Source organism: Perissodus microlepis, chromosome 7 (assembly GCF_051167445.1).
Source record: "Perissodus microlepis isolate ML-2025 ecotype Zambia chromosome 7, ASM5116744v1, whole genome shotgun sequence".
Taxonomy (NCBI): Eukaryota; Metazoa; Chordata; class Actinopteri; order Cichliformes; family Cichlidae; genus Perissodus; species Perissodus microlepis.
In genome coordinates this window covers 34,237,858-34,256,278 of record NC_140467.1, presented here as the reverse complement: position 1 = coordinate 34,256,278, position 18,421 = coordinate 34,237,858, and the positions used below count along the sequence as shown (strand labels likewise).

The 18,421-nt window shown below is 37.1% G+C and overlaps 2 protein-coding genes across 2 annotated transcripts in view; both read right to left on the bottom strand.

Moving 5' to 3' along the window:
* Positions 1-7,868, bottom strand: part of igsf9a (immunoglobulin superfamily, member 9a) — a 72,496-nt gene extending 64,628 nt beyond the window's left edge. The window contains exon 1 of the mRNA XM_084934779.1: positions 7,618-7,868. The gene's annotated coding sequence lies outside the window, so the exon portion shown is untranslated. The remainder of the gene's footprint in view (positions 1-7,617) is intronic.
* A 566-nt stretch (positions 7,869-8,434) lies between these two features.
* Positions 8,435-18,074, bottom strand: LOC146383497 (transmembrane protein 230-like). Its single transcript, XM_084934778.1, has 4 exons — positions 17,945-18,074; positions 16,414-16,528; positions 15,644-15,766; positions 8,435-9,344 (listed from the first exon to the last, which is right to left on the bottom strand). The coding sequence occupies exons 2-4, from the start codon at positions 16,513-16,515 to the stop codon at positions 9,204-9,206; spliced, it is 366 nt and encodes a 121-aa protein (XP_084790904.1). The 5' UTR covers positions 16,516-16,528; positions 17,945-18,074; the 3' UTR covers positions 8,435-9,203.
* Positions 18,075-18,421: the final 347 nt, after the last annotated feature.

Below are 18,421 nucleotides of genomic sequence, written 5' to 3'. Positions count from 1 at the left end.
ACTTTGGAATGAATATATCTTACGTGAGCTCTCCAGTTAAGTTTTTCATCTATTATTACCCCCAGAAATTTATTTTCACTGACTCTTTCAATATCAACACCATTTATTTGAATCTTTGCATTTGTATTTAAACTACTATTTCCAAATAACATCAGTTTAGATTTATTCAAATTTAATGATAATTTATTTTTATCAAGCCAGAACTTCACTTTACTTATTTCATTAGTCATATCCTCTAATAAATTCTGCAGCTCATCACCAGAGCAAAAAATGTTTGTATCGTCAGCAAAGAGAACCATTTTTAATACTTTGGACACTTTACAGATGTCGTTAATGTACAAGTTGAAGAATTTTGGACCCAAAACTGACCCTTGGGGTACACCACAAGCAATGTCCATACATAAGGAGCAACCACCATTTATTTTCACAAACTGCTTTCTGTCACTTAAATAACTCCGGACCCAATCTAAAACTACCCCTCTGACACCATAACGTTCCAGTTTTCTTATTAATATATCATGATCTATAGTGTCAAATGCCTTTGTCAAGTCTATGAATAACCCAGCCACATATTGCTTTTTGTCTATGGAATTTGTGATGTATTCTGTTGAATCTAATAGTGCCAATGATGTTGATCTGCTTGATCTGAATCCGTACTGACTCTCAGTGAGTAGTTTATGTTTATCTATAAATTTTTCCAGTCTGTTTTTAAACAGTTTTTCAAGAACTTTTGAGAATTGAGGTAGTAAAGAGACAGGCCTGTAGTTTGTGAAATGGTGTTTGTTTCCAGATTTGTATAGAGGTATAACTTTTGCTATTTTCATTCTGTCTGGAAATCGACCAGTTTGAAATGATAAATTACAGATGTATGTAAATGGTTTTATAATAGCCTCAATGACTCTTTTAACCACTATCATATCAATATCATTACAATCCAAAGATTTGTGATTTTTACATTTTTTGACAATTTCAAGAACTTCATTTTCATCAACGGCTGTGAGAAACATAGAATATGGATTTCTGTCAATCAGTGTATCCGGTTTTTCCTGTGCTTTCCCAGGATGAGTGATTGTTCTTGCTAAATTTGGTCCAGCAGTTATAAAGAATTCATTGAGACTATTTGCCACAACACCCGTATTGTATTCTTCATGGTCATTACAAATGAAATACTTGGGATAGTTCTTTTGTCCAGCCCACATTTTATAACACTGTTCAGGATTTCCCATAATCTTTTATTATTATTTCTATTTATATCTAATTGCTTCTTATAGTATTCCTTTTTACTATATCTACGTATATTAGTTAACCTATTTTTATATCTTTTGTATCTGATTTCAGCATCTTTAGTTCTCGTTCTTAAGAACTCTCTGTATAGAGCATTTTTCTTTATACATGCATTTTGCAGACCTTTTGTTATCCATGGACAGTCCATATATTTCTGTTTCCTACTATATTGCTTTATTGGACAGTTGGTATTGTACAGTAATGTAAATATTCTAAGGAATTCATTATAAGCACTATTAACGTCCTGTTCCTGATATACTTCACCCCAGTTTTCTTTCAATAAATCTTTTTTAAATGCATTCATTCTTTCTTCTGTTCTTACTCGTCTGTACTCTTTTTTACTGTCCATTTTATTGATCTTGTAATTCCTATCATAGATTGTAAAAACTGGAAGATGGTCACTTATGTCGTTAATCAGGAGTCCACTTACAGTCTTATTTTCAATGTCATTTGTAAAAATGTTGTCTATGAGAGTTGCACAATGTGATGTAATCCTGGTAGGTCTAGTAATTTTAGGGAATAGGTTCATACGGTGCATTGTGTTTATAAATTCCTCAGTGGTTTTATGTTTATTTGGGTTTAGCAAATCAATATTGAAGTCTCCACAAATGAAAACTTTTTTGCAAGCTATTTCAATAAATGTTTCTTCTATCCAGTCTTTAAATGTCTCAATACTACTACCTGGAGCTCTGTATATACAGCTAATGATTACATTTTTACTTTTTTCTTTACAAATTTCAACTGTAATACATTCTAGTACATTATCAATCACCATCGTCATCTTTTCCACCACATTAAATTTCAAGGATTTGTCCACATACAAGGCCACTCCTCCTCCTCCTTTGTTTCGCCTAGTTATAAATGTGAATTCATAACCCTCCAGTTCAAAGTCTGTTCCTTTTTCCATATTGATCCAAGTTTCTGATAAGGCAATGACACTAAATGGATGTGAAAACTGGTTAAGATATTCTTTGATATGACTAAAATTAGCATAGAGACTTCTACAGTTAAAGTGGATAATTGATAATTTATTCTCAGTTTTAATCCTCAGATTGTAGTCTTTATTTGTATAGTAGCAGCAATTGTTATTGTTAGATGAGAAGAAGTTGTTGTCTGGATCTATTTCATATTCCAAGTCATGTGTATTGTGATCCATATAGTTAAATGTTTTCAGTTCCAATTGATCATATTCTGCAACTGTCTGACTGATGCAGCTGTTTCTTCCAGATGTATCTGAGTTCTTCCTTCCAGTGTGTGTCATAAGTGAGTGTGTGGTTGTCTGTTACCTTGTTTGCCGTCCAGATCGTGTTGCTCACTGATATTTTTCGAGATCCGCCATATTTTTAATGGTCAGAACTTTGGCTTCCTCTGGTGATCCGTTTAGTTTAATGAATATTTTGCAGTTCGTCATCCAAGTGCTTTGGATTTTTCCCAGCTTCTTAAGGTGTCGCGCTTTTTTGGCTATTTCAGCGTTGTGTTTGGTTAGATGTTCATTGATAAAGACATTAGATCCTTTTAATTTTCTTCCTTGTTTCAGCAGCGTAATCTTGTGCTTTCGATTTACAAACCTTAATATAATAGCCGGTATGTTGCCGTTCCTCCTGGGAAGAGGGTGGCATGCTTCGACAGAGTTACAGTCCAGGGCAATCCCTTTGGACCGCAGGAAAGCAGCCACCTGTTGTTCCGTGGAGCTAATGTCAAGCTCTCCAGGTTCCTCATTGCTGTCAGCGGTCACCGCCTGAGCGTATGACCGGGGTTTAATATGGAGCCCAGTGATGATGACGTTGTTTATCCTGGAGTATTGTTCCAGGTCAGCGACCTTACTTTCCAGGTATGCAATCTTTTTATCTTTTTTGGCATTTTGGATGCGGAGGAGCTTTACCTCCTCCACAATTTCAATGATATTTTTCTGCTGCAACCTGATAGTAGAAATTTCCTCCATTATGAAGTCAAGAGACTTTTTAATGTCCTCGACTTCCTCAGCTGTCGGTGTCCTCTTCGGCCCCATTTTATCTGGTTACCCTGGTAGCAGGTTCAGTCAGCTGATTCCTCAGTCAGCTGTTAGCCTGGTAACGTGTTGGCTAGCCTGCAATTACCTCGTTAACTCCGTTAGTCCAGTCCAATATCCTGTATCAAAGTCGTAATCCAGACAGGGTTGTACCAAAGTTCCAACAATTTGAGTAGTCTTTGCTCCAGAAATTGATGGCCAAATTTCAAAAATCCACAGGACACGATCAAAACACAACTTTCAAACAAATGGCAAACAGGAAGTGAAAGCAGACAAAAACAACAAGCACGCATGCTACAAACTTTACCCGAGTCATTTAGACAGCCATTAGCACATGATTCTCCTTATGGGTACCTGATATGTTTAACATGCTGCTGACTTTTATTTTGGAAAGAGCCATTTCTCTGTAATAAATTCTCTTTTCCAAAGATGAGTGATTTCTTGATCAGATAGATTTATTTTTTTATTACTTTGTTGTTTCAGCATTTGTTGTTTAAATTTAAAAACTGCACTTTTGAGTTAAAATATTTATTTGTAATTTTAATAAATGACAAATTAAAAAAGCATGAACATTTTTTTGTATCGAAAAAATATCGAACTGTGACACCAAAGTATCAAACCGAACCGAACCGTGAATTTTGTGTATCGTTGCACCCCCATATACACACACACACACACACACATACACATATATATATATATATATATATATATATATATATATATATATATATATATATATATATATATATATATATATATATATACACACATACACACATATATATATATACACACACATATACATACATATATACACGCCATCCTTTATACCAAAGTACTGTACTACTATGATAACCTGATGGTGGCAGAACAGGAAAAGTCATACTTTGCCAAAGTCATCAATTCAATAGCAGCTTAGCTTATTAAACTAAAAAGCCAAAAATGCCAACCGATGGTCCTGCCTTGTAGTGGACTACTATAAAACCAGATTTTTTACTTCCCTCCTTAAAGACTTGGGAGCTGAAATAAGAAACGCTGACTCGAAATTTTCCAACTATCTAGAGTATTTCTTTTTTAGTACTTTGCATTGTTTGGTCTCAAACTAGTTGAAAAAAATATATAGTATTCACACAACTTTTAAAAAGGCTATATAACTTTAATTATTCTCAAAAGAGTTCGGATTTACGTTAAAAGTACTTTTTAACATTTGATCTAAAATAAGTAGGTTTTTGAAGTCCCACAGTTCTGGCTTCCTACTGAGTTTGCATATACACAAATCAGCCACAACATTAAAATGACATCATCTTGTTACAGTGCAATATTCTGCAGTGGTATTCCTGTGCACTGGCATTCACATGGATACTTCTTTGACACGTAGCATGCACCAAAACATTAATGCAAGCCAACCACACACCCTTGTCTCCGCAGCTTCCCAGGTAGCAGTGCCCTCCACTAGCCCCAAAGGTCCCATGGCTTAAGCACAAATGTGGCCAGATAACAAAAGCCCGAGGGAACTCCGGCCAATCCACTGGTGCCAGGCACCACAGGAAGCTCCCATGACTCGTGGACCCATCCCAAGACCATGTGCTGATCTCATTACTGACAATTTTGCAAATATGAGCTGTCATGTCATGAGTGCTGACTGTCAGCTCCCTCTCAGAGTTCATAAATACTGCGCATTGGCAATCAACCTGCTCTAACCCACCCTGTAAGTCTACATTGTATTTTTTTCATGGCTTGCACATGGGTTAGAAAAAGCCCATTTTCAAAGTCAAACACACACTTTCCATCACAATAGGAACCTCTCTGTGTAGCTTGGTTTGATGTGCACTTAAGAGAAAATAGGGCATTCGAAATGAGAGAGAAAACTGGAAAAATAAAGAGGTTTTTTTTTTTTTTTTGCAGTGTGGGTATTGCATCTCTCTGCTCAGAAGCCGTTCTGTGAATCCAGGTGAATGCCACAATCTTTACTTCATTTAATCCATCATCTAAAGGTTACAGAGCTGAGTCCCAAATCAAGAGCCGCAAGTTCCAGGTTAAGCTGAAGTCATAAATGTTGTCTTTCAAGCCATAAATGAATTGTTATAAATCCAAATTCACTGTCAACTACCATCTATATTAACAATGCTACCAAATATTTCAGATAATGCAGTTCTCTGTAAACTAATGGTCCAATTTTGAACAAGTATTTGTCATTTCTCTGCTGTTATGCATGCTACTGTCTGTGTTTTGTTGATAACAACAGAGTCTTGACATCTGAATCAAATAACACAAGGTATCATCTGCTGTCTGTCTGCTGCTCTGCACTGTCAAATGCACCTTTCTCCAAAGCTCGTGCAACGTGACTGGCCACTGCTGAAATCATTCAAAGCTCTGTGGTTGTTAGGGAAAAGATTTTATGACAAAGTGTTTAATCTTTGGGCTTGGAGAGGCTGTTGTCATTCCAAATGAAAGGGATAAACTCTGCATGAAAGTCTAAATCATTGGTGTCAAGTTAAGGTCTTCATGTCTAAAAAAAGAGACATGAAAGCATTGCTTTCATTCAACTCAAGGTTTAAAATCAGATGAAATTCAAACATTAGGGCAGTGTTTGCTCACAATATACAAGGCCAAATGTTTCAAATAATGAGGTGAGCATATGTACAAATGTTTGTGAGTCCAAATCTAAGGATTCAGACTGCTCTAAATGCTTCTGTTCAAAATCTACTGTTTGCAAACAGAAGCTAATCAGATGAATTTTGGCTTTAAGGGAGGGTGGCCTTAAAGGGAGAGGAACTGAAACTGCTTGTTTCCCACAGTGAATTAGTACTTTGAAGCAAGAATCATGCAAAGAAACTCAGCAGTCAAGAATAAAAATATCAAGTTGGAAATGATCACAACAGCTCTGCTTTAAATTCCTGAAACACTTTTTTTCTTTTTAAATTCAGCTTTATCCTAAACATTGTACACAATTTTCATCCAAAGTTACACACGTTTTGGGTATTTCACCATAGTAGGTGAAATACTGTCTGTCTGTCTGCCTTTGCTCTTCTCTGTGGTTTAAAGTGGGAGGGGTTGAGTTTGTTAACTGGTGACAATAAGGGACCAATCATGACTTGGCAACATTTGAATCATAACACTATTGTATTTACAAAATTTAAATGCATAAACACATAGTAGATTAGATTTTGGTTCATGTAGTCCCAGCTGTCTGTGTTGTAAAGGGATACATTAATACATTACGTTTTCCTTTTTTAAAGGGCCATTGCATTGCACTTTTAAGTAGAATTTCAAACACTGAGCAGTTGATGGTTTCCACAGGTGTACACTGAAGAAACCACCTTGCATAGATGTTTTGTATGTTATTCAGCCTAAAGAATGACTTTTTTTTTTTATTTACACTGTTGTCAGTTTTTCTCCAGTATCAGTACTGGGCTCACTGGAACGCAGAAGCTAAAAAAAAAAAAACCCACTGGGAATGAAATAGTTTTGTAGATAATGATCTACTTCAACCCACTTTAGGTGTCAGATCTGAAGTGTTTATTGCATATGTACTATTCAGGTGCCACCAAGTCCTGCTGAATTAATTGCCACTCTGCTCCCTCTGATGATATAAACTTTATGGAAAATAATATATAACGGGAAACTGCACCCATCTGGCACATCAGCAACCTCAATTCAAACCAAAAATAGAATTTCAAACCATTAAATGATGCTTGTCTCGGAAAGTTATGAGACCATTTCTCCCATAAGTGGTGAAATAAAGATAGACGGTGGGTTCAATACAAAGACAATAGCAGAAAAATATGAGCTCTTATATGCTGGTTCTGGCTCTACATATTGCACTGCTGCTTGTGGAAGTTGTATCCATATGCGGCATAAAATCCCCTCCTTGTGAATGTACCGTGTTTGTCTACTCACGCTCTAACAGCCAATATCTTAGCCCTGTTTTTCTCTAATAACGTGACTCCAAATTCTTTAACAATCTAAAGGTTGTCATTCTCAATTAAAGCAACAGCCATAAAGGAAAAACAACATACAAATAAATAATGTAAACAATAGAAAACAGACTTAAGTTTGCATTGGGACGTTTAAATTACTCATGGCAAATGGCTGTTCCTGAGTTTCTGTCAGTTTCATATTGCGCATTAGAATGAAAATCCCCCCCATAGAAACTTCATTACTGACGTTTAAATGCATGCCACAGTTCAGAGGATTGAGAGGAAACTTGGCACTCCACAGTTTGAGCTCCGAGCATTAATTTCTCATCCTTTTAAAGCTGCTGGAAGTCAGACACACTTTCAAAATCATTAACATCTTCTATTTTTTCTTACTTATCTTACCTGTAGCTCCGTTTCAGCCGCTGGCAGATTTTGCTTTTAAAAACACATCCTTCTCGAGTATTAGTCCAACTTGTGCCCGAGTTTGTAGACACCGGGTCAGTGGCTGAAAATCTAAAAGCGGGCCTTATTCCTTTGTAGCGTTGCAAACTACCTGAAATTTGAGCGTTTTCCTTTTAAAAGCCCACCGGCAACAGGTGTTCATTTCACTTACAGGTGACAGCGAGGGATCGACGTACTGTGCTCTTCCTGCCCGAGTCCAACCTCCCCCCTCCCTTCTTTCCTTCCTCCCTCCGCTGCTTGCTCCTGTTTCCTTGTTATGCTCAAATGGCTCAAAGCAAAACAAAGTAAACTGACAGACCACAGTCCTATAAGCCCCTGGATGTTTGAGCCAATGCTGATTTAATAACTGTGTTTGTTTGTGCAGGCAGAGGATGAAAGGAGATTTTTTTAGCCCTTAATCCCTTGATGGCATCCAGCTTAGCGGTAACCACAAGAGGGTGTCCTTTACCTGATGTTGGTGGCCAAACGGGGAGAACAGATGTACTTGTTAGACAAAGGACAGATGTTTGGGTTTTTTTTAAACTTAGTGAAAGTTTTTACTAAAATTGCTTTTTTGATCCCTGTCTTTCGCTTTTTGATATAGACACATGTTAACACAGATTATTTATTAAAGTGAGTCATGATTCTTTGCTAAACACTCAAGTTTTGATTCATGCAGTCTGACATCGAAAGCATATCTCAAAAAAAAAGACTTTGCATAGGATGTAATCCAGCTGTACCCAACAATCACAAAGGATAAAAAAAAAAACATCAAACGTTTTTGTAGATTTGTAGTCTCATTTTTATTGTTGTTAATACTTTTTAACTCCAGCAAGTGTATGCAAAATAACATTTTGGTAAATATTCAAAACCAAGCAAATGTAGACAAAAGGCAATACTTTATAAGGGAAGTGATACTTTTTGGTTAAAAAATATACTTAACATCATTAAAGTAATAAATCTTGATAGCAATGCAAATACAATCTTTAGGAGACATGCAAGTTCCCATCGTCTTTTACGATGTAACACATTATGAAGCCACAAATTTAAAATACAAGATGCCTATTTGTACATCATTAAAGTACTATACAATAATCACACCGATTCTCAGTCGTGCACTCTAGGAATAGTAAATTAAAGGCATCTGTCAAAATCTATACTCACTGATCATTTCTTAATGTATGTAGTGAGGTGCGTAACAGCAAAAACATTGATGTGCTGTTTCAGGTAAGCAGATGGACTGATATCCACCAGTCACTGAGTGTTTTAATGTTAATAAAGCTGCATATATATGTAAAGTCTCTAACTTCTGTAGAGCTTTGGCAGACATGTGAACACACAAGCCACATTTTAGGAAAAAAGTTAGGAGAAAAAAAACAAAACAAACACACACACCATAAATCTTTCAGTAAGCCCACCCAGACAAATACAGATATCTATCCTAAAATTATATGGTTTTACTCTTTGATACATACATTCAGTCAGAAAACAGCAGGCACCAAGATACACAGTGAGGAAAAATAGGGGATGATTGGATGGTATTTGGTTCAGTCGCCAAAGTCTGGGATGTCATCATAGGAGTAACCCCGGTAACCCTTTGCAGCATAGTAGGCGATTCTCAAATGGTAAAATCCCGGAAGAAAAACGAGTATCCCTATGATGATGACAGGAATAGTGCGGTCGGGATGCTAAAAACATCAAGAAAAAAATAAAGAAAATCTGGTAATCAGAAGGAATTTACACGCTATGATTTCAGTTATCTTTACCTAAATAATCCTACTCGTTAATGCTCACATTATTACATTCTGTAACCAAGTTTAGATAGACTTCATACATACTGAATACTAAATATTGCATTTAGTAGTGGAATGCAAGAGGAAGTCATTAAAGACTAATGTTCTCCATCACGCTTTAACATACTTACCTCAACACTGCCTGTCAGCACTACATGAACACACTCTACGCTGATGAGGCATGCAGCCATAATGACTTCATATTCTGACATCTGATTTCATGTAAATGATAAGTCATTTCATATGCATGGCATCTAACAACCACGAGGCAAAGGCAGACTCCATCAACACCAAAGAGATGTGTTTAATTTGTTTAATTTTACCACCAGATGGCAGTCTTGTGCTCAGAGTCACTGTAACCCTCAACCAGTTTTTTTCTTCTTTTTTTTAAAGACAGGGAGCTGCACTGGGCTGCGGTAATGTCGATCATTTGTCTGTATTAAGCTTCTGAAATGTTCTATTTATCTGTGTCTTGTAAAGTGTCCACTTACAGCACCTTTTCTGATGGATGTCAGCAGGCGACTTCTCCTCACCTGCCAAACGAGATGGCTCAGTTGGCATGACAGTGGCCCTATATTTAGGCCACATGATAACGGAGCCACCACCATAAGAAGCGAGCAAGCTCCATTCATTAAGGAAGAACAGGCAAAGAATACAAAAGTCCCAGAAGATCAGGAAGTGAAAAAAAGATCTTTAATTTCAGTCTCTTTGCATTAATTTGGGTGAACTGACCCTTGACTCTTCAAAAATAAATAAATAGGAATTTAATGCCTAAATTGGCTGCGTTCCTTCAACCTCTTTTCCCTTGGTTAATTTCTTTGTTTTTGCCACTACAATGGTTGACTAGGCTGAGTCAAAGGTTCCCAACACAATGTTCACTGAAGCCCTTGACATGGTTCCAGTTGTAAAACAACTGTTATCTAATATACACACACACACACACACACACACTCACACAAACAAACACAGAGAAAAAGATCAAACATTATTTTAGCCCCAAACCCATGCAGCCTCTTGCAAACAAACCTGTCTGATTTCTATTGCTGTAGTATCTATCGCTTGAACCTTGGATAATCTCCTAGTATTAGATATGCTATTTTAACTTGTGTGGGATAACTGGCAAGTACAACAGACTCATATACTCTGATGCTGCCTTCACGTCAGATCAAATTTTCTGCAAATACCATCTGCAGAGTAGGTTAAAAAATATTCACATTACCCTCCCACTGATAATGCGAATATGTGCAGGCTGAGTTATCTCCTGTGTGGTGTCATGAATTTAGGAAGCAAAAACCCCAAAGCAGGGGTTCCACTGAAGTTTAAACTCCAAGCTATAAAATATCAAAATCATTAGTTATATTCAGAAACACATAAAAGCACTGAGACCAGTAAAAGCAAGAGCATAGCACAAATCTGACAGCAGGACTATAAAAATCTCAGGACAGCTGTTCAATTATAGCTATTTAAGAACAAGAGTAACAGCAGCAGGGGTGTTTTAATTGCTGCTCAGGATGAAACTTTGGATTTTTTGTTGGCTCTCCAACTGTGTGTCAAAAGTAGGGCTGGGTAACAGTGCTTTATTAGTGCAGACAGAAGTGTCTTTATAGTACCAAAAACGGTCATGTATAACAAGAATATCTGGACAGATTGACCGTCAGGGGCGATTCTAGGATCAGAGCTTTGGGGGTGCTGAGCACCCAGAGAGCTGCCCAGCCAGGCAAGATAAACTTTACTTGTCACGATGAGACGTCTTCCCCGTGTCTGTCAGTCCCTGCATCCTTAAATGTCTCCAGTTGTCCCGAGTTCCCTGTGACTGTCTCCTTGGTTCATTTAAACCCCTGTTCCTCCCTGTCCTCATCGTCTGTTGTCTTCGTCTCCGTTATCAGACATCATAATTTTACCATCTCTGAGTAAGTCTGCAAATTTCTTTATTAAATCATAAGATTCTTAAATTCATCAAGTCTCTCTGTGCCTGGGTCCTCGTCACAAAACATGACATCACTGCTTTGTACATTTTACACAATTTCCAAAAATAGAGTCCTTGAAATGTACAAAATATTGATAAATAAAATTATAAAAATGGAGGCAACTTTGCCTATGGTACGATGTATACAATGTATGAAAAGATCTTTACTGCAGATACTACTATGGCTCTGCAGACTTTTTATTTTATTTTAGCCTATGTCGCCTCACCTTGAATTTGGCAAATCTGTCTATCACTTTTTGGTGATCAACTCTCTCAAGCAGTTTAACAGTTTCTGTTGTGCCTGTCACTGTTCCCTGTCTGTTTTTTTACCTGGTTCTTCCTGACCTTGTACTTTCTCCTCACGTTCCCCTCTTTCCTCTCTCCCTCTTTGTACTGACAATCTGGTGTTATCTATACTTTTGTTGTTAAAATGTTATGTCTCAAACAAGTACTGAATGCTTTTTATATTTTTAGTAGTGTGTCACACAAACAGTAAATATTGTCAAAAAAATTAAGAAGTCTTTGGGGGTGCTATGATGGGCTAAAATCGCCCCTGTTGACCGTCTTGTTTACTTATTCTTGTCAGCAAATCAGGCTGGAACCCTTTATGCCTTCAGAACTGTCTTATCTATTTTTGGCATGGATTCATCAAGGTACAGGAGTCTCTGGTCTAGTCTCTAGAACACTTCTAGAGATTTTGGTCCATACTGACAATGACAGCATCACACAGTTGCTGCAAATTTATCAGCTGATGCTCACTGGATATTCTCTCTTTTTTGGACCATTCTCTAAGTTGAAGGCTAAGTGCACTGCGTTGCTTTAGATATACTGAGTTGATTAGATATTTGAGATATTTCTGTTAACAAGTAGTCAGGCAGATAACATCTAACTCAAGGAATGGAAAGGCTACACATAACAGACAACTTCGTAAACTACCAGTCAAACTGTATCTTTAGGTCCTTTGTTACTAGCACCTAGCAACTTACTTCATATGAGTCAAAAAATATCAAAGATAACACATTTTAAAGGTGTATAATACTATTTTATATTATTCCCAAAGAGCTAGCCAATAACTTGGGGTATGAAGAAACTAGACAAGAAGGAGGACAAAAGCAGCACAGGCCTGACAAAAACAAAACATCTATAACAGATGATCGGTCTCTGAACGTTATGTCCTTAAGAAATACGGAGGGGGGGGGGGGGGGGGGGGTGTCCAGCAAAGACCTAGCACATGGCCTGGGAGATGCATCCGGCCTTTCATTTGAACCATCACCTGTTCACCAAAGCTTCATCAGAAATGGTCTCTGTACAAGGTTGGCTGTCAAGAAGCCATTCTTGAGGAAGGGAAACAGGAAGAAAAGGCTGAGGCAGAAAAACACATAATGTAACACTGAAAGTCATTGACTGGCCTCCCTGAAGCCTGCACCTCAACATTGCAGTGTGGGATCATCTTGACAGAGAATGGAACAAAAGGCAGCAAACATCCAAAGAAGAGCTCTGAATGTCCTTAAAGAACTGTTCCTGAAGACTACTTAAAGAAATTGCAAGAAAGCTTGCCTCAGAGGGTTTGGGCTGTGTTGAAGAATAAAGATGGTCATGTCAAACAGTGACTTACAAGCTCAATACAATTCTACCAACTGTTTCTGCCCTATATACTGTAAGTTTCCATAAATCGCTATACTCATTTCCCATTTTGCCCTCAAAACACAAAGAAATGAGGAGTGGTTTAAGACTATTTGTTCTCTTTTGTTACATCTTTAGAATAATATCACACAAATGGCTGTATACTAAGCATATAAATACAGACAGCAGCTATAAAAAAAAAACTAAAAAAAAACCAGGCAAATAGTGATTCTTGCTCTGTCCAAAGACAACATAGAAACAGACAGAAATACTGTAGCACGTGAGTCCCAATTAAATCCTAACTTGTCATTTTAGGTTTTGATTCATTTCAGATTTTGTGTGGATTTAAGATGCTCATTAATGAGTTTCATATCCTGGCAAGCACACCCTGTTATCGTTCAACTAAGCAGGTAAACAAAGCTAACCAGCTGGTGACTCCACCTTCAAATGAGAATGGTGTAGTTCTTTGTTTTTCAACTGTCAGTAAGAAAGGAAACACATATTTCCAAAACTGCTACAAACTAGTCTTCAAACACCGAAATGCATTATAGATGATGCCCTTCAAATGATGTAGAAAACATTTTCTGGATACATAAATCTTAGGGAAGCTGCAGAAGAAACACGAACATAAAGGAACATGCAGAGAGAGGTGATGATTTGACCCTTACAGCGAGGGCATGCGGTTGCATTTCTCTAGCATTTCCACGCAAAGGATCGATACAAAGCTGGTCTCAGTAATCATGGTTATTCTTTGAAGAAACATTTCTATCCTGCTCTCATCTTTAAGTATAACAAAGCCCCCATCCACAGGGCACAAGGGGTCAATTCATGGTTTAATGAATTCCTCTGAGAAACTGTGAACTTCTGTTAGACAGAGGTGCCCACCACACTAATCAAAGTCCCAAATAGGACAATATCTATTTGACTTGCATTTCATCTTGGGGTGGGCAATATAGTCTTAAAATTACACACAATATATCACAATGGAAATTATGCAATAATGAATTTTTTTTGATATAGAAGAAGTACTGAACATTGTATCTGTGATTGCAGCTCGCAGGCAGCAACATTTATTAGTGAACACAAAGTAAAGGGAATATTCCAGCCTTCTTTTCCAATGAGTTCCGGTCAATGTTGACAGACTGCCTAATTTGAAGTGTGAATCTTTTGCCACAAGGTGCCAGCAGGAGCAGCAGCATTATTTTGCAACAATAGTGACACAGCATGAATCAAATGTAATCACAAAAGTAGCTTTGGCAAAGTTTTCCCTGGAAATTTGAGGTAAAAGTATAACATAACTGCCTAACATGTTACCGATAACTAAACTTCCTTAACTCTGTAAGGAACTGTATATTGTTGTCACATATAAAATATCTTTCAGTTTTATTATCTGTCGTGTTGTATTTTGATTACTCTTCCAGTCATATGAGTGCAGTTAATTGCTCCAGTGATGCTCAGGTGAGTCATTTGTTTAATTTTGGATTGCACATCACCTCCTCACGTGCTTTCATAGCCTGGTTGCACTCGACTGCATTTTTTCCTGAAATGGTGAAACAAGCTTGTTGTTTCCACATTTAGCAGGAACAGTTTTCTTGCATATTTTGTAAAGTATTGTGCTTATCTGAAGGTCTGATCTCTTATAGCCAATACTACTGAAGTAGTACCCTTTTATCACAGGCCGACACACGGCTCGCGCTCTCACAAATGTTTGGCTTGTGTCTTTGTTGTACATGCTAAATAAGGCATAGCGTTGTTATATCAGTGATAACATGACAGCACACTGAAGCTGCTCTGGCAGCATGTGGCAGTGAAAAACCTAACTTTCAGCCTGCTTCATAATCATTTTGAGCATAGTCCTAGACTAAAAAGAACATTTAATCACAATCACCATTAGAAATAGTAGTTAGTCCAGGATGAGGCATAATCCAAGTCTTGGAAACTAAACATTTACCTTTGTTTTTCCTTTGATTTGTCACCCATCTGTAGCTCTAAATACGTTTTAAACAGAAGAAGACAGGAGCGGCTCAGACAGAAGGAGTTCCTTCACAAATGAATTTCTGAGGGCTTGTATTCCTGACACAAGCCTTACCGTTGGATTTCAGAAAAGAGGAACAAAAGAAAATGACTTGGTAAACACTAACCGTTTTTTGGCAGCAGACAAGGAAATTGTTTTTCAACCTAAAGACTGTAGACATGTTTCACTGAAAAGTCAGTGTATGGCCCATTGGCCAGGAAAAGCCCACCAGAGGGTCCAATCTGGCCCACAGGACAGCTTTGGAAAATGCGGATAATTTTAAAGGCTTAAACTATGAAACTGTATTTTCATAAGTTTTAGTCTTCTTAATAACAAAATATATAACCTATGGCATTTCACCAGAGCAAGTAACAAATACACTTTTGTTTTTCAATTTTTAGTATCTATTTTTTTTATTCAACGTTTCTTTTTTTCACAAAGTGCACAATATGACATTTTCTGTGAATTCACACATAATTTCTGTTTCAGGACAAAGTCCTTCATTTCTTTACAGTAAAATTATTCTTGGTGTAAAGGCTCCATCAATGTAAATTTTTTTGAACAGATATTAAACACACTAACCAAACTCACCTCAACCGGTATGATTTCTGCCAGAAGAAGGGCCCCAAAGATAATTAGTAAAGAGCCAATCAGAAACAGGAATATTGCCAGTGCAATCGCCTTGTATGGGATCTTTGGAGGGGGTTTCTTGAACTGTGAAAAGTGAAATTGTGGAAAAATATAGTTAGTTTTCAATTTTGTACATCAGAATATATTGATATCATATGATTTCATGAGGCAGCTACTCAATCTAATCTACTTTAATGCAATTAGAATTTCCCCATCTCCAGATCAGCTTGCTTCCATGTTTAGCAACAAGAAATATCTCTTGCCCCATGACAATTGGAAAGCTCCTCTGTATAGTACTAATCTCAAAATCATGAATTCAGCCTAAGATTACATGGAAAGATGCTGGGATTGCCTAAATCCAAAGTACTGTGAACATTTTCCAAGATACTTGGAACAACCTACCTGGCAAGTAATTTAGAAATAATGCCAATATAACAAAGAGAACTGGCACTCTTTTAAATGCAAACAGTGATCACACTACCCAGTAATTTGATTATTTTTCTTCCATGTTTACTCCACTTTGTTTGGAAGTTAACTATGTACGACCTACTCATGATATTACTGTTGAAAGCAGCTTCATTTATCATGCCTAAAACTTTTGCAAAGTCGTTTTAATTACAGAGGGCCTCAGCTTTACACAGAATCATTACTTAACGATTCATAACAAATCACTGCTGGTGGTGGAGAAATGTTTTAGTAACATTCTGTCATCAATCTACAAAGTCTCTCACCTGTAAGTCTATGTAACCATCATCATCAGGTGCCAGCCGTGAGTATTTGACCTTATTGTTAGATATTCCAGCAGTGAGCATGTTGCTTCTAGTTGTCATCATTATGGCATAGAAGCTGTTTGGAGAGAGAAGCACAGACAGGTAATCATCCAAGATGGCTACATTTATCTCGTTCGGTGTCGTGAGCTGAAGGAGAGCCGTCTATTTTTGATCTATCCAGAGAAAAACAACCTGACAACTAAAGCTCAACATTGATGGGGAAAGAAAAAAAAAAAAGGATTCTGCTCACTGATTTATAAAACTGCCCAAAGCATTTAGAAATAGAAAAGATTACTCAACATCCATCACAGTCGTCAAACTTATACATGCTCTCAACACAGATACGTTTTATAGGAACCATGAAATGCCGCTGAAATGGCAATCCCAGTAAAAAGACAGAGAGGTCAGTGACCGGGATACACTCATCTGCTCTTTTCATTTCCACTTCTGCTTGAACATGTAAACAGTGAACAGATAACTTCCTCAGATAAACCGGTTTACATTCAAATCAGGCAAGGTCATGGAATAGCTTGATTTAAAGTATTTATTATAGAAGAGAGATTTTGTGAAAAGGAATAGGGAAACTCCCCCGCCCCCATCTTTTCAGTAACAAATCCTTGCAGATAACAACTCAACTCAAGAGAATTTTGTGAGGGCCACTGCTTCTATTCCACACACAGCTTCTGGTATGTATCGCGAATAAGCAAGTCAGTGTTAATGAAAACAATTTAAACGATTATTCTGCTTCACATGACGCAGCATCCATTCAAGAAAATATAAAAACCAAAAAAAATACAGCAACACTGACCTACCCCAGAGGAACTCAGAGAAATGTGAGTACTCCTGTGATCTGATCTCTCTTAAGGCCTGTGTTGTGTTTAATTTGGATCCCAAAAAGGAAGACTAAGTCAGTAAATAAAAACTGTGGACGCTATATCAACACGGTATACAGGAGCAATCAGAAACATCTTGTTATTTTGCTGACAGCTGTCACATCGAGTCGACACAGAGCCATTTGTGATCAGGAAAGCTCAGGGTTATGTCAATAATGTCGTAGTGAATCATACGAAGTTATTTTCAGGGACTTATCTTGATGACTTTTTTTTTTCTTCATTTATTTTTTAAATGAAGAAAAATTAACTTTAGTAATTTGGGGAATGATTTAAAAAACCACTGTGAGAAATTAAAGGAAATATAATATACACATATGTAACTAATAAGACGGTAGGGGTGTGTGCAATATTGGCTTCCCTTATTCACTGAACTACGATAATACGACATAAAGCAGAGTTATTGGCACCATTTAAATTCACAAACCCTGACTTACCGTAGCAAATCGCCATAATTTTACTGTGTACCAGTGCGCGTTAATGCTAGCGAACTTTGGTTACCTAATTAGCTAGAACATTAGCCATTTAGAAGTTATGCTATCAAAAGCTAGCAAACATTAACAGACAGTCGCGAACACATAAAGCTCGTTTCCTTCTCTCACCATTATCTGAGGTATGTACGAACAGCACACTTGTGTCCATGTAGCTCGGAATGCTCTCAGCGGCGCCACATCTGCATTGTTTACACCTATTAAAAACTACATCAACTTCCTTATTTTTGGTTTCGTCATGGCGCATGCGCACACAAATGTCTCGTTTTAACTTTCTAATCAATTAATTTAAACAACACGCAAACTATTAGATAATGAACACGGTGAGAAATATGAAAAGAAGTGAGAAAAGAAAGGAACAGAAAAAGAAAAACAAAACAAAAAATAGCACTAAAAGCACATGAGCAAAGAGCAATGTCAGCATGACATTAAACATAACCTAAAACAAAATACCTTTAATAAGGCAGAATGAATACATATCTAAGAAATACAAAGAAAAACAAATATATCAATAAAGTGGAAAAATAAAATGCAAGAAAGAAATGAGCTCAATTAATCACATAAAATAAAATTTAAAAAATGAAGGTG

Excerpts from the sequence above, each read along its gene's own strand:
- LOC146383497 (XM_084934778.1), bottom strand. The coding sequence starts at position 16,515 with ATGATGACAACTAGAAGCAACATGCTCACTGCTGGAATATCTAACAAT. Across the intron at positions 15,767-16,413 it reads ATGGTTACATAGACTTACAG|TTCAAGAAACCCCCTCCAAA; the intron begins GTGAGAGACTTT and ends CACTTTTCACAG. Across the intron at positions 9,345-15,643 it reads CAGAAATCATACCGGTTGAG|CATCCCGACCGCACTATTCC; the intron begins GTGAGTTTGGTT and ends TGATGTTTTTAG.